A 20,038-nucleotide genomic window follows, 5' to 3' on the forward strand; every position below is an offset into this window, starting at 1 on the left:
TGTACAAAATACTGAGGTAAACATCATCCCACTACAAAAACACATAATTGTTCCCTGGTTGAAAATCCATCCACTTTTATTGACTTCTTCTCCACTGCAACACGCAGCTCATTTGGATCTTGCTTCATCAGGGAATTTTTTATGCGGCCCTGATGCGGCTCAGCCTTTTGAAGAGTAGGCGAGTTATGTCTCTGTGTAGTGTGAAGAAAGCACAAAGAGAACAGTAAAGCCAGGGGCCCACAAGCAACTTCTACTGGAAACTAGTAAAGATTTAAGTGAAACTAAAAGTAGTGCAACTTTTAGTTTGTACTTTTTTTTGTAGCTTCTTTAGCAAACTTCATTTTACAAAGGCAGCGTTTATTTTTGCGGTTAATAGAGAAACACAATGATGGGAAACTTTTTAGCAGAGGTCAGTATCAGGTAAGGGTCCTTCTAGGGGTCATTTTCGGGACTGGAACACCAGATGGTGGTCGTCAGGTGAGATATATTGTGGGACTGTGGAGAATGCTTGAGTTTAAAAAGAGGGTTATTTTCGGAGACACAGATCTTTTGCTCACCTTTTTATGACTTGTGGATCTGCAGGGAATGTTACCCGTGTGCACATCAGACCTGTGTGTGAGTGCGTGCGTGTGTGGGTGTGTGCTTACATGCACATCTGACCAAACACTCATAATTGGGCCCAGTAGCTCTTTAGACTTTGACTCGGCGCTGTCGTCATGCCAACCGACCACTTTCCTTTTGTGCCGTTCCCATTTTGTGTAGAGATGGCAACTGCATGGAGATGCCTCACACAACACAGCAAAATGCACCAATCATTAGCCCGCCGGTTACATCTTTACCTTGTGTCCTTTTTTTTTTGGGTGGGTTGATTCTTCTGTACCCTGGGGTGAATGCTGGTTCTGGTAAATGTGTCTAGCTGTAACGTGTGTGTGTGTGCGTGGCACAAGTATGTCAGTATGCTAGTCTCGTTAAGGGATTACTCCTGTTCCTGGACACCTCTCCAAGAGTCTGATTGGACCGAGGTGAGCTAATCCCTCCAATCACAACACCTGCTGTGGTGTCATCAGGAGAGCAGGAATCACCACAGATCAATGCCCCGGTGTGGGAGGGGGTGAAAAAAAAAAGTCAAGAAGGTGATCTTTGGGAAGAGAAAAGAAGAAAAAAAAGACAGAGTTGGGGTATTAGACATAATGCAAATGACAGAGGAAAAGCTAGGGATGAGGAGAACTTCCTTTAGTCATACTCGATGCGTCAAAGTGATTTTTTTTTCTGTCTCTTGAAACCAACCGTCAGGCAGCCAGTTTCTCGGTAAGACCCTCTCTGTTCTTAAAGAAGTTCTTCCTCATCTCTCTGTCTGCCTCCCGCCTCTCTCCCTCCGCCTATACTTCTGCCAATTAAACGCAGACCACCAAAGAATTATTTCATTTGATCAAAGTATTATGTTTAAATGAATTCACAATTGAGGTATGCATATTGGTAGTTAAAGTCTGTGTAGCATAGGATCGCCTAATTGGATTAAACTGCTTTTATAATCACATCAGTCTGTCACACTAATTGGAAGATTGAACAGTATTGTACACAAGTGTGTATCAGAGGATGATTTTTACCATAAATGACAATAATACATTCAAATTTCACCCAGAATCTTCAATTATAATGATGCAAACAGGCCCTTGACAATTGAATGTCTATGTCTATTATTTTTTGTGTAACACAATCTTTTTTTTTTTTTTAGATGATATGAATGCATCTGAGGGGTCTGATGCAATCCACAGTAGCAATTACTTGGAGTTATTACAGTATAATCCAGCCAATGAACAGATTTTCAGTGGGCTAAGGCGGCGGAGTTACCGCCCAATCAGAATCTGAACTCAACTTGAGGCTGATCAGGTTACTCCAGCTGGAGTGTTGCGTTTGGAGTGCGGCTCAATCACTCCCATTAATGGATTAACAGGCTGCATGTAAATGTTGCCCCAATGACTCAGTCTCTCTCGTGCTCTCATAATTGTTAACTATGAAGTTCACATCAAAACTAATAGCCGGTCTGATGCCATTACCCCCACACTTGTGTTGCCACTGGCAACTGATAGACTCCCGGTCTGTGTGTGTGGAGAGTCTGATGTCGCGTTTGAGTGCGAGGCGAATGAACGAATAGACACAGACTCAGCAAAAGAGCGAGAATAATAGAGCATTATAAAGAGGGGGATCAAAAGAGATATGCTGGATTCTGATCATTCAGGGAGAAGACAAGGACACATGCTGGGTTTTGACAGATGTAAATGTCAGCTGGATAGTTTGGTTTGAATGCTTTTCAATAGTGAATACCTATGTCCTCCTTGTGCCCCCTTCTTTCCTAAAATGTGTGTGTGCCCTAACAGAGGCTGCGGGGGCTGACACACACGGAAGAGCTACAGCTGACATGAGCATCCCCCGAAGAAAGCCTCGTCCTTCACTGCCCAATTTTTTCACACTAACACCATATGTGTCAGCCTCCGCCATGCGTTTCACCTGAACTTGTTTGCTCGTTCGCGTGAACAAGCAGTTTCCTTTCCGAAGGTGAAGTAAAGGAGAGGAGGCTCTTGATGCAACTCATCACGAGCTCGCTTCGCCTCCTGCCTTGTCTGCTCAAAGAGCTCTGGCACCCCGCTGGGAAAGATGAGAGGCTTGATTACAGTCAAATTAGCAAATGAGCAGGTTAATTACAGAGCCAAATTCCAGTATAAGAACTGCCATTTCTCTGAGAGATGCTCTAGCTGCTGCTCGAAAAGCCTTCAAGAAAAGAGGGAGGAAGGAGTGTGAAGGAGGAGAAGAGGCAGAGGACGAATGCCTTTTTTCTTCTTTTTCTTTTTCACGAAAACTGCCTGGTTTCTGCCCCTCTTAGTTCAAAAGCACGCCGTTTGAGGTTAAGAGGAAATGGTTGCATCAATGGGCTATTTTCCTTTTTTCAGAGGACACTTTTTCCTTGCATTCTCTCTCTCTCTCTTTCTCTCTCTCTATCTATCTATCTCTCCTTCCCCTCCCCTCACTCAGGAGACTGCATCAAACCCTCTCACTCCAGCTTTCTACCCACTCTCTCGCTCACTAGCTTTCATCCTTTCACCTCACAGGAGCCGTTGGGATGCTTCAGATTTTTATTTTTTATTTTTTCATTTGCAACAACCACGTAGAAAAGGAATTTCTGAGACATCGTTCTAAAGTTTGCAAGGACGTTCCATTTCACACGCAGAAAGAACTCGCTGGAGGAAAAGGCAAAAGTAATTAGGGGGGAAAAAATGGTAGATTTATTTTTTCTGGCTGACCTTGGTTTGTGTGGGCCAGCGTTGTTCAGTTTGTTCATGTCACAAGCCAACGATAAGTGTTTAGGAGCTACGTGGTGCACCTCACTGAACACCCTGCTTTGCTTTGGCCAATGGCTTGTGTGTAGTTTTATGACTGCAGAGATATCGTGTGTGTGTGTGTGTGTGTTTGAGATAGAGAGAGAGGGAGGGAGCGAGAGATGGATGGATTTCGTGGGCAGATGTGTATGAAGTCTGGAGCAAATGGAGTGAGAAGCTGAGCAGCTGGCAGAGGACAAGGAGTAGGCTCGAGAAGAAGACCGGAGATTCACGCTCGTGCATGTGAACACACAAGCGGCGATGATTCAGGCTTAGCTGTGTGCGCACGCGTGGCGACATGATTCACACCAGTTCATTTACCAGACGCCGTCATTTGTGTGTCATATCCGAGACAACCTACTGCAACACCGCTAACTTAATTTCTCCTGCGTTGTCACCGGAGTGTCATCGTCTGTCATCAGTTCAGTAAATTAGAGTTTCACTCTGGCAAGTGTTTCCAGGGAATTTGTCTCGGATGGAGTCATACCTCTTAATGGAACTGAAGATGTGAAAGTTGGCAATTGGCTCTCTATAGATTTTATGGGTGCTGTTGTAGCCAGAGGGGTACACACACTTGTGTCGGAGGTCCGTGTAGATACACTCAGAGAGATGGGGAAGGGGGGGGGGATGAGGAGTAGCGCTGTTTAGAGCAGGGCAAAGGCATCTATATTTTATCTGCCATTCATATTTAAGTGGTAGAGAAGATGGGAGAGGCGGCATGCTGGTGGGAGTAACTGAACATGCTCTCTCTGTATCTTTCAGAGGATAGCGTTTTTTTTTACAGTGGTATATCAACGCAGGTTATCCCTTTTAAATTACAGCTTTAGCAACCCCCACCCCCTCCCTTTGCTCTTTCTTTCTCCATTTCCCCTCCACCCGTAGTCCTCTCAATTTTCCTCCTCCCCCTTAGACAACTCTATTGGATTTTTAGTCCTTTTCCAAATGAATTGAGCTGCGGCGCTCATGTCGAAACGAGCCCAGTCGATTGCCTAAATGTAACTATGCATAGTTATCGGGACTGCAGCGCAAGCCATTTGCGGGAAGCCTAAACATTATAAACAAATAAAGCAGCCGTATTGCCTCCAGGCCCTTGGTTAGGAATGTACTGCAGTGTCTGGTGAATGGGCAGCCAGCGTGAAATCCAATATAAGCCTGTGTGTGGAGGAGGAGGGGGAACACTCCACTCCAATCTTCATCAATATAGCACTATACAAGACTGGTGCGGCTGCTGCCACCAAAATACGACCACTATTATTTTGACCACTCAACGCCACATCGGATACTACTACCACCACTACTACTGCTGCTGCACTTTCTTTTACTACACAGAAGAAAAAGCACCGTTCTGCAAAGTGTTCTTTGGTTACAGGAGGTCCGCACAGCGCTGTAATCAATCTCTTCAGCTAATCAGGGCAAAGAACTCAAACCATGTCTTCAGATCTCAGGTGGATCTTAAAAATGTCCTCTGACACTGTTGATTTCAAACATTTCATCCACTCCTACAGGGTTATATTTTATAGCACCAATTTGGCCTTGCTTTAGTGGCAGCCTACGGAATATTTTTCATAAACAGGATTTTCTAAAGTGCCAGTGTAGGCGTAGGACAAAAAAAAAAAAAAAGAAAAGGCAACTTTTCCAACTGCTGCCTTTACATTTTTGAATGCCTGTTGCAGTCACAATGAGCACCACAGGTCTGTGATTGCTGGCGGTGTACTTTCACTGGCAGCAGAAGCTATTATTAAAAGCTCGAAATTATGACGTTGGACATTGCAATCGGGCCATTCTGAAGAAAAAAAAACAAAAATCACCTCCCAGAGTGACCACTGTAGATGGGATTTCACGTGGCACTGAGCAGGTTGTGTTCTCTCCTATCTCCCCCACGAACTCTGTCCAAGGCGATGTTTATCTCTTATCACTGTGTCCTAATAGTTTACTGTGGTACAAGAGCTGTGAGGGATAAATCACCAGGGGTCTGGATGCTGCAAGACCATGCACACCAAGAGGGCTCTTCTCCTTTCTCATTTACTGAAGCCCCCTCAGGTTGCCATGGAAACCCCTTTATCACCGGCAGTTATTGTGACATTGACCCAGAGCAAAGGTCGGGGCTAAATGTGATAGCCTCCCACCATTTGTTGCAGGGTGCCTTTCGATGACCTTTGTCGTTGCGTGTCTGTTTCTGGAGGATATGTGCTCCACAAGACCCATGCAGGCACACACACACACACACACACAAACACGCACACATGTCCGCAGCCTTGTTGTGTTTGTGCACCCCCTTGGAGCGAGTGGGTGCACAGATCAGATCAGGGACAAGGTTAAAGGCCTTTCCTGATGTATGACCTTGGGGGGTAGCCTGTCCCATCAGTTCCTCTTTGTAGTGCTCAGATCACCAGATATCAACCCAGCGATAGTCCCGCCGCTGCCACCAATCCTAGATAACCTCCAAAACGGCCACAACCCTGTCTCGTCACTGCAGACAGAATCCATCCTGACAAGCCATTTATTCTTATTATCAATTTTACAGACCTATTTTTCATAGCACAAGTGAAACAAATCTGCCAATTGGATGTGATAGCTCATTTGTTTCTGACACGCCAAAGTGGGACATTTCTTGAATTAAGACACAGTTTTTCAAAAAATCATCAGAAAAAACTTGTTGCGTGAGGGATTATGTAATACGTCTAAATATATCTCACCCCATTGGGTAGATTGTTGGTGTCCTTATTTGTGGCGAATTCATTTTTTTATTATATATTTTGTAAAGGCTGCATATAAAACCAGGCCTAATTATTTTTGGATGAATAGTTTTTATAGTGTTCATAATTATTTCTTCTTTATCGTGAAATGCATTTTCACATTTTTTTTATTTTATTTTGGAAAGTTTTGACTCACTGTACCCTGAGGCACAGCATGGAAACCTGTATAAAGCTCCTCGCTGATAGGGATGTGAGCCACATTCTAACCCAGTGTGGTGGTGCTTTTAATTTAACTCCAACTGCTGCATTAATCCATCTCTCTCTATTGGGTAGCCATTATGGATATGGCTAGTTTATAAAGTATTTTTATGAGACTGCTTTGGCTTTTTGTCCAGCCCTACTGCAAAGTGCCCCCTGCAAAAGCCTTGCTGTTGTTCTGCTGTATCCCCCTCTCACCGCTCATTTCACTTCTTCTGTGTGCCTTTCCAGCCACATCCTCTCTAATGAAGCTAAATCTAGCATACTAAATGGGACCAGTCAGCTATGTCATTGGTGCTGAAATGGCCATAGCAGTCTTGTATTGGCCCCTGAAGGCACAAACATCACTCCAAGACGATGAGTCGATGGCATTAGAAGCATTCACAGTACAACAGGCACGAGCAAAGTAGACCCAAGCAGGCTAGCACTTGTCTGTGGAAATATCGGCTCCATACAATGAATCCGAAGACAGAGGCACCCACGTGTGGGCTGCTGCGAACAGATAAAGTAACAGAGTCAAAATGTGTATGTGAAAGTGCAACTGTAGCTGCAGTCGAGATCAGTATTGTACCGGAGATCAAGAGTAGAGAGACGTGCTCTGCAGGATAGCAGCTTGTCAATTGCGGCGCTCTCAGCTTCAAAGTTCTCAGCTTCAGGATTTCGTATAGAATCTAATGGCTTTGGAGTGTGAGTGCACACAGTAACACAAGTGGAAAAGCACTGTAATATGGGACCCTACATGACAATCCAAAAAGCACACACACTTGTAGGTACACACACGCGGGCACACAGTGTGTCAAATCACCTACTGAAGTCCAATATATCCCTCACAAACCCATTAAAGGTGCTTCATACAACAGCCTCTTACAGAATACAGAGAGAGGGAAGTGAGAGCAGCACCACAGACTGAGGGAGAAACAGAGAGAGCAGGAGAGCTGTGTGTTTGTTACTGTAGTTAAAACACATCCTGGCAGGTAAAAGTACATTTTTTACCCAGATATATTTTTATGTTATTCTACATATTAAAACCACATAGTGGTAATACCCTCTGTGCTTATTAGGCTGTTTCAAAATGAACAAATTTGAGCAAGGGTAAAATATTATGAAGTGACTCTGTGCTATTTGGAAATGTATAAAAATGTTCCCAACTGAAAATGAACTGACTCTGCTACTGCAGTTACTTGCACAGCAGCAACCAGCCCACATGTTGTTTTTGCGATATCACATACGCTTGTGTCCTTAATATGAGATAGCTCTGACACACAAAACACACATGTAGGGATGTAATTAGAAATATGCATTATGTAGATCACCTAAAGCATTAATAGTGATAACAACTGTCACTGTTAAATAGGCATAAATAGTTTGGTGATACCCTGATGTTTCCTGTAGCACCTCCAGCCAGCCAACTTTTCATTAGGTCAGTGAAACTCTACTACTATGGACTGAATTCTTAGTACCACCAATCTTTGGTAGATGATTTTGTTGAAAAGTGACAATGTCAACATTGACATTGGCAGTAAACAGTGTCCTCTTTTGTATGCCATGTTTAGGTTTCTTTAATTATTATCACTGACTGCTCTGTGAGACAAATTGCCCCTGGGGAACATTAAAGCTTGACATTTTTGGTTTAGTGGTATTTCTCAATTCGGTTATATTTATAATGCCTGGAGGGGATCGTGTGCTTTGTCTCGTGTGTGTGTGTGTGTGTGTGTGTGTGTGTGTGTGTGTGTGTGTGTGTTAGTATCCAGCACACTCCTGGACCAAAATCAAAACTTTTTTTTTTTTTGTGCACATTTATGATTAGTTGTGGCGATTCACATTTTTTTGAAAGACCTTTTGATTACAATAGGTTAAGTAGTAATTAGCAATTTTCTGATATGCATTATGGCAATGTGCTATGATAAAAACATAGTTTAACTAGTCCGTTTGAGGTCATTTTGACCTTTGTTGTGGCTCAAAAACTTACTTTAAAATGTTTGGTTTCATCCGGTATCAGAGCATCTGCAGATATCCTCTGTATATTTTTAACCTTGTTTTTGATCATCTGTCTTCTACAAATAATTTTTCTTAGCATATTCTTCAGTTTTAAAATGCATTCAATTGTTATTCTCTAAATTGTCTGGGCCCATCTAGCTTGATTCATGTTTATTACTTAAACATTCTTGGCTTGCCATCCTGCAAAATTGGATGTTTTTCAAGCATACCTGAAAGCACGTACACTTAGAGTACTGACAAAAGCACTCCATCCTGGAGACATCGCTGTTTTCTACATGTTGCCATGGTGTTTAAATACCTGTGTTTATCTGTTTATTACACAAACCTTTAAGTGCTCCTGGCCTGCTATTTTTAATTTTATTTTTAAAAAACAAACTAAATCCCATACAGGCTTAATGGATGAATTCCATGTTTGAGATCAGGTACTACATAAATGGAGGACTTGCTTTGTTAATCATGTACTATAATGTATTTTAGGGCTGCTAATTAAAATCCATTTCACTTTTATTCTTTTAATACGTCATCACAGATGAGTTTAGTTTATCCATCTCTGGAAAAAAAGGCAACCTTTACAGGCTCTACAGAAGTTTAGGGACTCACTGAGGCTTATTTTTGATCTATATGTATGTGCCTGCGCTGAAGTAAGACACCAGTATAAGACTGGCAATCTGGTCTCCTCCCTGAACTCCCCCTATTTGACATTTCAGCCCGAGGAAACAACTCTTCTCTGGCATTTATTCACTGCTCTGGGTTTGCGGAGTCCTATGGCTGCTGTCATTTACACTTTTTAATGTGTGTGTTAGTGCTACGTTTTTTCTGTTTAGTTAAACAATAGCTGACTTTCCACTAAAGAGACAGAATGGCAGTAAAAAAAAAACTGCTACAGTGTCCCTCAGCATTTCGCCTCTGCATAGAGTTGTGACATGCACGGACAGACACGCACACACACACACACACGATACATGTTGTACAGTAAAAGCCAGCCAAAGCCCTCAGTGTGTCACCTCTGTCATAGTGTTAATTAGACAGTGTCACCGTCTGTCCCCAGTGACATTTATTGCACATTTGAATATTTTACCCAGACAGATGGTAAGAATGTCAACGCGTGACACTGAGTTATTAAGCCCTAGCCCTCTCCCTTGGCGACAGAATGCAGGGCTTGTCAGCACTCGATTGTTTTAATAACTTACTGGCAGTACCGCAGCAAAGTTTGCCCTGACTCTCTGTGCTGCAGCTAGTTCCTAGGGCATAGGTAAAAGAGCCCCCTGCCAGCCCTCCCCATGACTCACACACACACACATATATATATATATATACATACATATATATAGCCAGGCGTGATGCTGCTGGATGAGGCGGAGCAGGAATTCCCTCATTGAATAAAAGAACAGGTATCTTGGCTCTGTGACCCCTCTACTGACATTATCCATCTGCACACTGCCATGCTTTTCTACAGCAAGCATGACCTTCACGTGCACTAACACTCTTGTCAGATGTGCAACCCAGCATTGGATGTGCTCCATAACCTAAGAATATGACACCACAGTGTCACACTACGGTGAAAATCCTTTTGGCTCATTCTCATAAACCGTGCTGTGGACTCATTGATAAGAATTGTAGAAAATACCGCTCTTTTAAAACAATATACTGTCTGACGTGCCCAAGTAAACGTGTGTGTGTGTGTGCACGATAGTCGAAGCTCACTTGAGTTGTGCTTACAAATCTGTCGAGGTCGTCGATCTGCAAGCACGAACAAAGGTGTAAGCTGCTTTCTCTCAACGGGTGAAATAACACTTGTATGGGAGAATCAGGAGGATTTTGGAGGATGTATTTGGCCTTGTTGGCATGCTGCATACTCATACTGTAGCAACAAGGGCATGCAACCTGCCTAAATGAAGTTCTGCTGACAGGTGTTATCAGCCAATGATCAAACAGTGGCAGACTGTGTGGCAGAAGCTGTGGCGACGATCCCTGTTGCAGAAGATTTATACCAGCGTGCACTTTAGGAAGGGGAATATGTGTAAGGTGAACATGTCTATTAGGCAATATGTAGATGTCATTCAGACCCACGACTTGCAAGTGCTGGCAAAGATTCAATAAAGTAAGCATAATGCTAACATGCCCACAGCGGAACTGTTTGGCACTATTTTTACTTAGCTGTCAGCTCCACATTTTGTATCTAGGAAAAAAAAAAAGAAGAAGATATTTTTAAGATTTTCTGATGTTAGATAACCCAGTAAACCCGGTAAGTGTGTGAAAGTAGCCAGAAAATAAACTGAGCCCACTTGCGAACATCATGGCATGGTGCATTTGCTAAACGGACTCAGTGTTACTTAAAGATTACAGTGTAAAATTAGCATTAACAAGCGAGTAAACGCAATTTCAGCGCTGAATTATTTCATTTTTTTGCATTATTCATTCGCCATATTGCAGAGAAACTGAATTAAAATGGTGATTCAAATTGTGTGAAGAATGAAAAGAAGCATCTAACGTCTGTCACAACTGGCACCCGTGGCGGAGAGACTCACCTGTGCTGTAAACTTTGAGTATATTCTCATGTTGTTACAGAGACTGTTGTGAATGTGAATGCCCTTTAATGCAGATAAATACTGGACAAATATTGATTGTTTTTGTTTTTTACTGTAACAGGCCTCTAGCCCCCAAAGATGACTCCACTGTTACTAAAAAATAAAAAAATCTCTGTCGTTTTTGCAACAGTGTGAATCTATCATATAAGCCAGGTTTGTTTAGTTATTCCGGTTATATCCTCCCCGCTGTCGCATGTCTCATTCCCAGAGCTCATTCTCATCTTGTCCGTCATTTCTCCCATGAGTTTGTGAGCTATGTGTAATTACCCAGTTTGTTTGCACCTTGGCTCTAACTGCCTGTCTTTTCACAGCAAGCTTGTGTTCGCGGGGAAGCTCGTGTGTGGAACGTGCACGCGAGGGGTTTTTGCATGCACCAATCAGTCTTTAGCAAATATGGGCGTGACGGGCAAGAGTATGCAACAGTGCTATAGCGTGTTTCTCAGCACATGTGTGCGTCACCTCGAAAACCCACTCTGGCAGACACGGAGAGACAGAGAGAGGGACCTTGTCGTCTCTAATCCCTTTGTTTTGAGTCAGATTAGAGCTTTGCGAGGCGTTTGCGAGGCCTGCAGAATGTGGATTTAAGGATTAGTCTAATAAACAGAGGCTCTGTGGCACTCTGCAGCCCAGTGTGGAGATTACACAGGCACCGAGAGCAAGGAAGAGAGAGGGGTGGATTGTCCCCACCCCCCCCCTCCCCTCCATTCATTTCCATCCCGACAAATGAGAGGATGAGAGGACAAGGGACATAGAGGAGAAAATGGAAGGTGGATGATGTCTCTTCACTGTTCCTCAACAGTGTGGCAACTTTCATCCATCTCATGGCCTGCAGGGACCACAGCTGTGAGTTACATACACAGACCTTGAGATATGCAGCTCTCATAACATCCTCTTGCATCACCTCCATGCTTCATAATTACTGTATTCAGGCTAGCTGACCACAAGGGAGGTTCTCTCATTCAAATATGATTCTCAGCAATGTGCAAATAATGCACAAAAAAAGATTTAGTATTTACTCAAGGAGCTAAGAGGAAAACAACTATTAGTCTCAGTGTCATAGTGTTCTTTTTCCTCGGTATATAAACTTGCAAGCCTTAACAGAACTAGGTTCAACCGTAGAGAATATGTATTGTTTTATTTCTGTAAGTGACCTTATTGTTGTGTGGCAGTGCAGATGAAAGGCGGCCTAATTTGTAAAGTCTACCACTGACTTATTGTGCGCCCGCCTGCTAATTAGAGGGTTCCAAAACTTGAGATATGAGTGCTGGCTGCACAGCATTACCGCATTCATAAGCAGATGACTTGTGGGGACATTGAAATGCAGAAGACACAATAATCAAACACTGACATCATGAACAGTATAATGTCAGCAGCAGCATTTTTAATTTTTTTTGTATTCTTTGGTGGTAAAAAGTGCAACAATATCACAACAATGTCAATGACAAAAAAAGAAGGCCAACATATACAAATAAAAATTGTGTCACAACCAGTGAATACCACGACCCATCACACTTAATAAGCAACTGATTTTTTCCTATTTGGCTAAAAGAGGTGTTGGAGGTAATGGGGCGAGGTGTGTGGGAGCGCAAGTGATGAAATGTTTCCTGTCCTGCACGCCCCTCAGCTGTTGGCTCACAGATCATCTTGGATCTGAAATGGGCCGCAGTTTCCAGTTGAACTGAAGCCATGCGAGCAGACCGAGCCATCCTTTTGCTTTGTGTGTACGTGTGTGTGTGTGTGGAAGTACGTATATTTGTGTGTGTGTGTCTTTGCATGCGTGCATGCACTTTCAATGCCACCCGAGATCGAAGACATGATTAATGACTCTCCATGGTGAGGAGCCTCTCAGTCAGAGGCCAGTCCAGAGCTCATACAAGGCATGCTTGTGTGTGTGTGTGTGTGTGTGTGTGTGTGTGTGTGTGTGTGTGTGTGTGTGTGTGTGTGAGGGAGAGACAGAATGGTAGAGGTCATAGTGCGTCTATGTGGATACATACAGGAATATTTATATATGCTAATAAATGTGAATACACACACACATACATGCTTCCATCTCAGTCCAGGATGTAATCAGAATGTCCAGCTCTACCTCTGACAGTGACGCTCCCATGAGCCCTCTCTCTAAACACACACACACATTTTCCACGCATCTGTACAGCTTACATTTGTCAACCATACAGAAAAATTGAAAGTACATTGTACATAATGAGATTTTTTTTAAAAATAATTAATTGCTATACAGTGTTTAAACTAATTACACTGATTCAGAGTGCACCCACAAAAAAAAAAAATGTTACTGTCGAAAAAATAAATAATGAATCAGACGGATAATAAGGATTTACACTTGTCATGTAAAAGCTGCTCGTCGCGGAACTCCGAACATGAAATTGGATGCTTTGATGAACTGCATGTATAATATTTTAATCTGAGCTATATATGCTGGATGCTTCCAGAAATCAAGATGCACAAAGATTTTTTTTTTGACATGTAATTGAGTCTCATATGTTGACTTGTTTTTTCCTCTTTATTCTCACGCAACCTCTCTGTACTCTACTCTCTCCCCCGTCTACTCCTTTGTTTCTCTCAGTCACTCCGTGTCTTCCTCTCTTTGTCTTCATGAACAAACTGTGTAAACAACTTAATTCGAGCAGCGGCACAAAAACAGGAGAAAATTGAGAGCAAAACGCTTCATAGCCACAATTTTGTCTTTTGTGATAACAGGGCCTTGTGTTTTCAATAGGCTGTCTTTTTGTATTCAAATTCCTTTCAAATTAAAAAAAAAAAACTATATGAAAAGAGAGAGAAAGAGGACACCAAATGAAGAACTTCATCTCCTCTTGACAAAGAGTGTTGGAAAAGTGGATGCATTTTTCTGATGGAAAGGCTCCATGCTGTGTTTTATCAGGCTTTAAGCCACCAGTCTTGTTGGCTGATTGTTGCTTTTGGTTTGGTTACAATTGAATCAAATGAGCCAGAAAATGACTGCTTTACAGGCTCTTCTTATCCAACAGTAAGATAAGATAAGATAAAAATAAGATAAAAATAAGATAAAGATAAAAATAAGATAAAGATAAAAATAAGATAAGATATGTTATGTCTTTAAATGAATAATGTTTAAATGAAAAGCAATTACAGAATTAAAATCAAATGCAAAATAGTTGAAGTAAAGTGAGTACGAGATGAGTGACAGTAAAAAAGAAAAAGTATAAGAATAGACAAAAATAGAAATTACTGTATGTACAGTACCACATGAGATGAAACAAGTAGTGACAGAAAGATAATTGGAACTATTATGGTGATCTTAATTAGTAAAAGTAGCAGCAGATATTTTTAAGTTCCAGCTTTTCAATTGATTTGCTGCTTTCCTTTTTCTTATGTGAGAAGAAACTGCGAGTGTTTGGGATTTGGACTGTTGATTAGACAAAAGAAGACATTTAAATATTTCACTTTAGGCATTAGGAAAACAGGACATACATGTTTCACTATTTAAGACCAAAGTACGTGATCAGACTGTTAATTGAGAGAAAATCTGGAGATTAATGGATACAGACTGTAAGTGCCACACGTAAAATGGCAGTAAATCACATAGAGGTATACTAAAATATACAAAATAAAATGGCAGTAAATCACATAGAGGTATACTAAAATATACAAAAAAAAACTGTAAACTGTTCAAGCTTTGCTGTATAGTCTGTCTCGACTTTTTCAAATGTCAATAAATGTCAGGACAGTTTGTTGCTTATACAGAGTGAACATGCCCTGCTTAAGCCTCCTCGTAGTTAGCTGCAGTAGGAGTCATCTGGACAGGAGGCCTCCCACAGCGTCATGGCCCTAAACAGCATGTACACTAACACTCACACACCGCCTCCGTTCTTATTTGTCTGATAAATGAGAGCAGCGGCTGGATGGAATCTTTGCAGCTAATTGTCTTTGGGTATCTAGCCAATGTACACGTAACCATTACAAATGCAGTGAAATAATATGCACAGCCAACCTAGGTCGATTGTGATCAGCAGGTTCCCAGAGACAGTTGTCTCTGCAGCACTTTTCTTCAGGCAGATTTGAGGCATGATGCAACAAAATACAAAATACCTGAGGCAGTAATGCATCTACTGCTGAAACATTGCTGACCCACTGCTGGCCTGCTGTGGCCTGTTGCTTTGTCAATGTGTTTATTTTATTTTTTTAATTTCAAGTTTTTTTCTGTAATTGGTGGCTGACTGAATTAGCCACCTCAACAAGCATTTGACAAGCATTTTTAGGAAAAAAGTGGAAAGGTTTACCAATTCAATTTGTATAAAATGTATTGTGACAGAACATGTCAGATATTTGACAGTTTAGAAAACCAAGATGCTTATTTTTCCATGTGTAAGAAACACTTTTGAAGCAGATGATTACACACAAGATTTAGGCGGGTAAAAAAAAAGAAAAAAAGGCCAGCTTCTTTAAATAACTGTGTAAAGCCTTGTCAGTGTTAACACTGTTTATATTGCCGTCTGCTTTTTCTTTGATATTTGGATTTTCAGAGGTTGATCGGGGTTGAATGAAAGCCATCTTGTTTGATGCTCACTAATCCACTGATGTCATTAGCTTCTTATTAACCGGGTGTGCTTTTCTAGTTACAGTGGATTTGCATTGTGTCATTTTCCATATTTTTTTTGTCTTCCCAAGCTCTTATTTGCAGAGAAAAGGCCATTATCTGTACCAAACTTCACCTCTGTAATTTCGAAAAATGAATTCTCCACCCCCCCTGTCATCTTCCAATTACTTTTCTCATTCTGACTGGATTTCATGGTCACTTCACGGTCGCACCCATGTCTCTTTTCTCCTTCGTCTAACCGCCCTCTTTCGCCTGTCAAGGAAAACGCAGCCACTTGCAGGCTCATGCGGGTGTTTGCACAGTTTTTGTGTGTTGCTATGAATATGCATGTATCTGTGCGACTGACTGGTTGCATACCATGAAATCAGGGTATGCGACCGGTCAGAATGACAATAAGTGATTATATTTCTGATAAATGAGATAATCTGCCTCAGTGTGATTATCAGGGGACGTTAGACCGCTGTCACCGGAGTAATTAAGAAGAAAAAGTTTGCCTTGTCTGTGTGTGTGTGTGTGTGTGTGTGTGTGTGTCTGTTGCGACCTTGAGGAAAACACCTGCGTGGGTGGAATGTGATTGATATGCGTTCCAGATCTCGTGTTTGACCCCCTCGGCTTTCTCTCATTTTGTGTTCACTCTCCTCCTACTCAAGTAATATTACACCTAGAAACTACTACTCAAGTCCTTCTAGTGTGATTACACACACACACACACACACACACAGCGGTTAATTATGTGTCACTACACACACACACACACACACACAGCGGTTAATTATGTGTCACTACACATGGGGGATATTATGTTGACATATTAATATGTATATCTGTAATCCTAGCCGTGTGCACTGTCTTCCAAACTTGGAATAGTTCAGCATTTTGGAAAATTTGCTTTCTTCGTACATGAGAAGATCAATACCACAGGTCATGTTTGTGCCGGAGCTGGAGCCAGTAGGTGATTAGCCTATTTTAGCCTAAAGACAGGAAGTGGCGGTTTAAGATTTTGGCCTTAAGTGCTGTAACTATTGTTTAGCAAATAGAGAGCTGAAGTCCAGACATGAGCCTGTCACTACAAGCTTGTGTAACTCTGTGCAATCGCTCATCAACATTTCTTGTGTCTGTCTTTCTGAAAAAAATGAAAGCGTTCCTGGGATTTACTGTGCATATCCCAGGGTAAATGAGCACATTTACTGACTATGGAGAGTTATTAGTTCTTTGAAATGCTCATGACCTTTATAAAAATAAAAAATAAACCGATTTTAGCATGTCTAAATTTTCAAAGAAGTCTTACAATCCTTTACATACAGGTACATAGATCATCATAACTTGATGTTTTGAGCTCTGAGATCATCTCTGTCACTGAAACATCGTCACCTTTCATCCTCATGGGAAATGGTATTCGTCGAAAGTCGCTAAAAAACGGAAAACACAAGTATGTTGTGTTGTTTCCCTATTCAGAAGGTGCGGCGCAGGGCATTCTATTACAAATGTCAGTGTGATTTGAAATCCCAATTCCTTAACAGTCAGGGATTGTGACTTAATGGCTGTGGGTCAAGACAGCACTACAGGTGGATATGCTGTAATACTTGTTGGACGGTACAGGTGTTGTTTGTCAAGAAAAATCACCTAGCTTCCCCGAAAACCACAAATTGATGTTTTAAGGCTGAAACAAACTATGCATTTGTGGATTTCTGGTGCTGGTAGGCATTTTTTATTTTTATTTTTTATTTTTTTACTTTAGAAGGAAGTTTCCAATCTTTATGCTGAGCTAATAGCCAATAGCTAAAATCCTCCTCTGGCTCCATCGCTGTGTTTAATGCACAGACACAGAATGGTATCAGACGTCTCGTCTAACAATTCAAAAGAAAGTTGAACAGTCTCCCTATACGTTTCTACAACACATTCATAACCTTAACCTCTACCACAAGCACGCAACAGACAAAACAGTGCAGACACACAGAGCCACACACACTCACAAATCCTTGTTTGTGCATCGTTTGCATAATGCCAGTCAGAATGTCTCCATGTTTCCCAAGCCAGTCTCCCTCTCTGTTTCCTCACCCTCCATTCAAGGTACCAACACATTAAGGTTGAACTCCTAATAGCCTGTGTGATGGATGCCGGAGCATAATGAGCTCTTTATGAGACTTAATACCTACTGTTAATCAATGGACATAGCAGGGCACTTTTCAATACTACCTTCTAAGCATTTTAAAATGAGCCCTCATTGAATAGATTGACTCGCATTCTGTGAGTCCTTCTCTCCCTCTCTTTTTTTTTCCCCTTTTCTCATTATTCCTCTGTCCCCAGCATGCAATTAGTTGCATCACATATTCTGAACTGAATGATGCCTGTTCTTCACAAATGCCCTTCTCCGCTCTGATATCAATACACGCTGTCCAGATTGAAAGCTATTTTGATGAAAATGCAATGTTGCGCTGTAATGCGGTGGGTGGACTAGACTTTCCTTGGCCTGAAGCAATAGAAACATGGATGACCTATTTATTATCATAAATATCCCATACAGGCAGCTGCTGGAAGCATTCCTGTCAATTACTGCTGGTTGTTGTATTGTTGTACTTTGATCTTTAGCTGCTAATGTAATGCGTTGCTCAAGGCCGCTGCACTAGTATCATGCTGTATTAGTATCACAATCATGTATAATCTGGATCCACAAGTATAAGATTTGAATAGATTTAAAGCGCGTTGGTCGTGATGTAACAGGAATGAACAGATCAGACGTCAGCACGGAGGAGGTGATGTCTTAATGCACGCGTTTAGCTCTGGTATAAGTTGTTACAAGGGCCAAGTAACACTGTGATCTCAAAACAGGTACCTCCATACTGTATATGTGCATTTGAGTGTGTTTGTTTCTGGGTGCTTGTGATGTTGTGTATGTGTGTGTATCTGCGTCTGTCTGTGTTTGATTATCCCTTACAGCCTCTAAGGGAGCGGGATTCATTCTCACTCTGATAATGAGGGAGAGACTAGCAATGCCCTCAAGTCATTTCTCCTCTTCTTCCATCCTTCCTGTTGCATCCGGCTGTCTTTCTCTCTTCCTCGGCCGTTACCTTTTTTTTTTTTTTTTTTTTTTTTTTTTTTTTTTTTTTTTTTTTTTTGTTCCCCGTCATTCTCTCCGTCTCTCCCGTCTTCTTTCCGCCTACTTTTTTTTTTGTTTCTTAATTCTCTGCCCCGTCTTGTCATCATTGTTTTCCCCTTTGTGCGCCTGATTCACGCGTCGCTGACATCAGTTTAGGATGACTGGACCGTTTTTGAGTCACTCTCTGTTTTTATGTCATGGATTTAAATAGTGGCTGACCATTTTTCATCAGCGCGGTCGATGGTTGTCTATCTCTGTGGACCACAGCACTGGCAGCTCTGTTTCTCCCCACAATAGCCTTACTTATCCCGCATCAATACTCCGATGTGTTGTATATTTGCCTGGTTGCTCAAATGTCCATTCGCCGCACTCCCTCTTACCTAACTTTCTCTGTAGCTTCTCTTGGGAATGCAAAGCAAGAGTGAGTCACAGCAGTACATCCATTAATTTTATACCAACCCCTTTCTGTCTTTTCCACTCCCTCCATCTCCCTCTCTCTATCTCTGTTTTCCAGGTGACTGAAGTGGAGATTGACATTACGGAGGCCCGCTAGGAGGCCCCTCCATCTCCTCCCCACCATCTCCTCCTCCTCCTCCTCCTCCGTTTCCATCTCTACTCCCTACCCACCCGCACACACCAACCCCAGCATGGATCTGAAAGATCGTAGGCACCGCTCTCTGACCAGGGGTCGCTGCTCCAAAGACTCCCAGTACAACACGGCCTCCCTGGATGCAGATGAGTGCCGCGTGCCTACCCAGAAGTCCTACAGCTCCAGCGAGACGCTCAAGGCCTTCGACCATGAGCAGAGGCTGCACTATGGTGGCTGCGTGACTGACCTGGTTCACCACGAGGCTGATGAGTACTCCAGGCAAGGTGGGTGTGTGGAGCAAAGCATCTCCTTCAAATGCTTTATTGCACTTTAGTTTTGGGCTTAATCCGTACAGTGCTGGACGGGAGACGTTACATGAAAAATTGAGCCAATTTTATGACTAAAGGGTTTAAAATTTTGGGAAAGACGCTTATTTTTCTGAGCTACAGCCAACAACCATTTAGCTTAATGTAGCATGAAGACTGAAAATGGGAGGAAACAATCCTTTCTCTGTAGTAAAGCTTACTGTGAAACAGGTTGTACCTTGTTTCTCAAAGTCATAGTTAAATTCATCTGAAAATCAAAGCGTCAAAAGAACAAACAGATTTGTGCAGAACCACATGTTATTGCACTTTTTTTTGTATAGATTAAATGAACACAACGTGACGTGTTAATCAGGTAGCTGTTAACCCTACTGTTTCTCATCTTTGTGCTAATCCAAGCTCACATCACACAGCTGCTCCACAAACATGAGAGTGGTATTAATCTTTTCATCTCACTCCCGGCAAGAAAAAATATTTCCCCAAAAAAAAGTTATGCCGTATGCATGTTATATAAGAGA

At 42.0% G+C, this 20,038-nt stretch overlaps 1 protein-coding gene across 6 annotated transcripts in view; it reads left to right on the plus strand.

Annotated features, from left to right (window-relative positions):
* Nucleotides 1–20,038, plus strand: part of tenm2a (teneurin transmembrane protein 2a) — a 201,802-nt gene that overhangs the window by 29,956 nt on the left and 151,808 nt on the right. For all 6 annotated transcript variants that reach the window (XM_027282406.1, XM_019273981.2, XM_027282412.1 and 3 more), the window contains exon 2: nt 19,123–19,481. In XM_027282406.1, the coding sequence (XP_027138207.1) occupies nt 19,256–19,481 (226 nt within the window). In that variant the 5' untranslated portion in view covers nt 19,123–19,255. The remainder of the gene's footprint in view (nt 1–19,122; nt 19,482–20,038) is intronic.

Source organism: Larimichthys crocea, chromosome I (assembly GCF_000972845.2).
Source record: "Larimichthys crocea isolate SSNF chromosome I, L_crocea_2.0, whole genome shotgun sequence".
Taxonomy (NCBI): Eukaryota; Metazoa; Chordata; class Actinopteri; family Sciaenidae; genus Larimichthys; species Larimichthys crocea.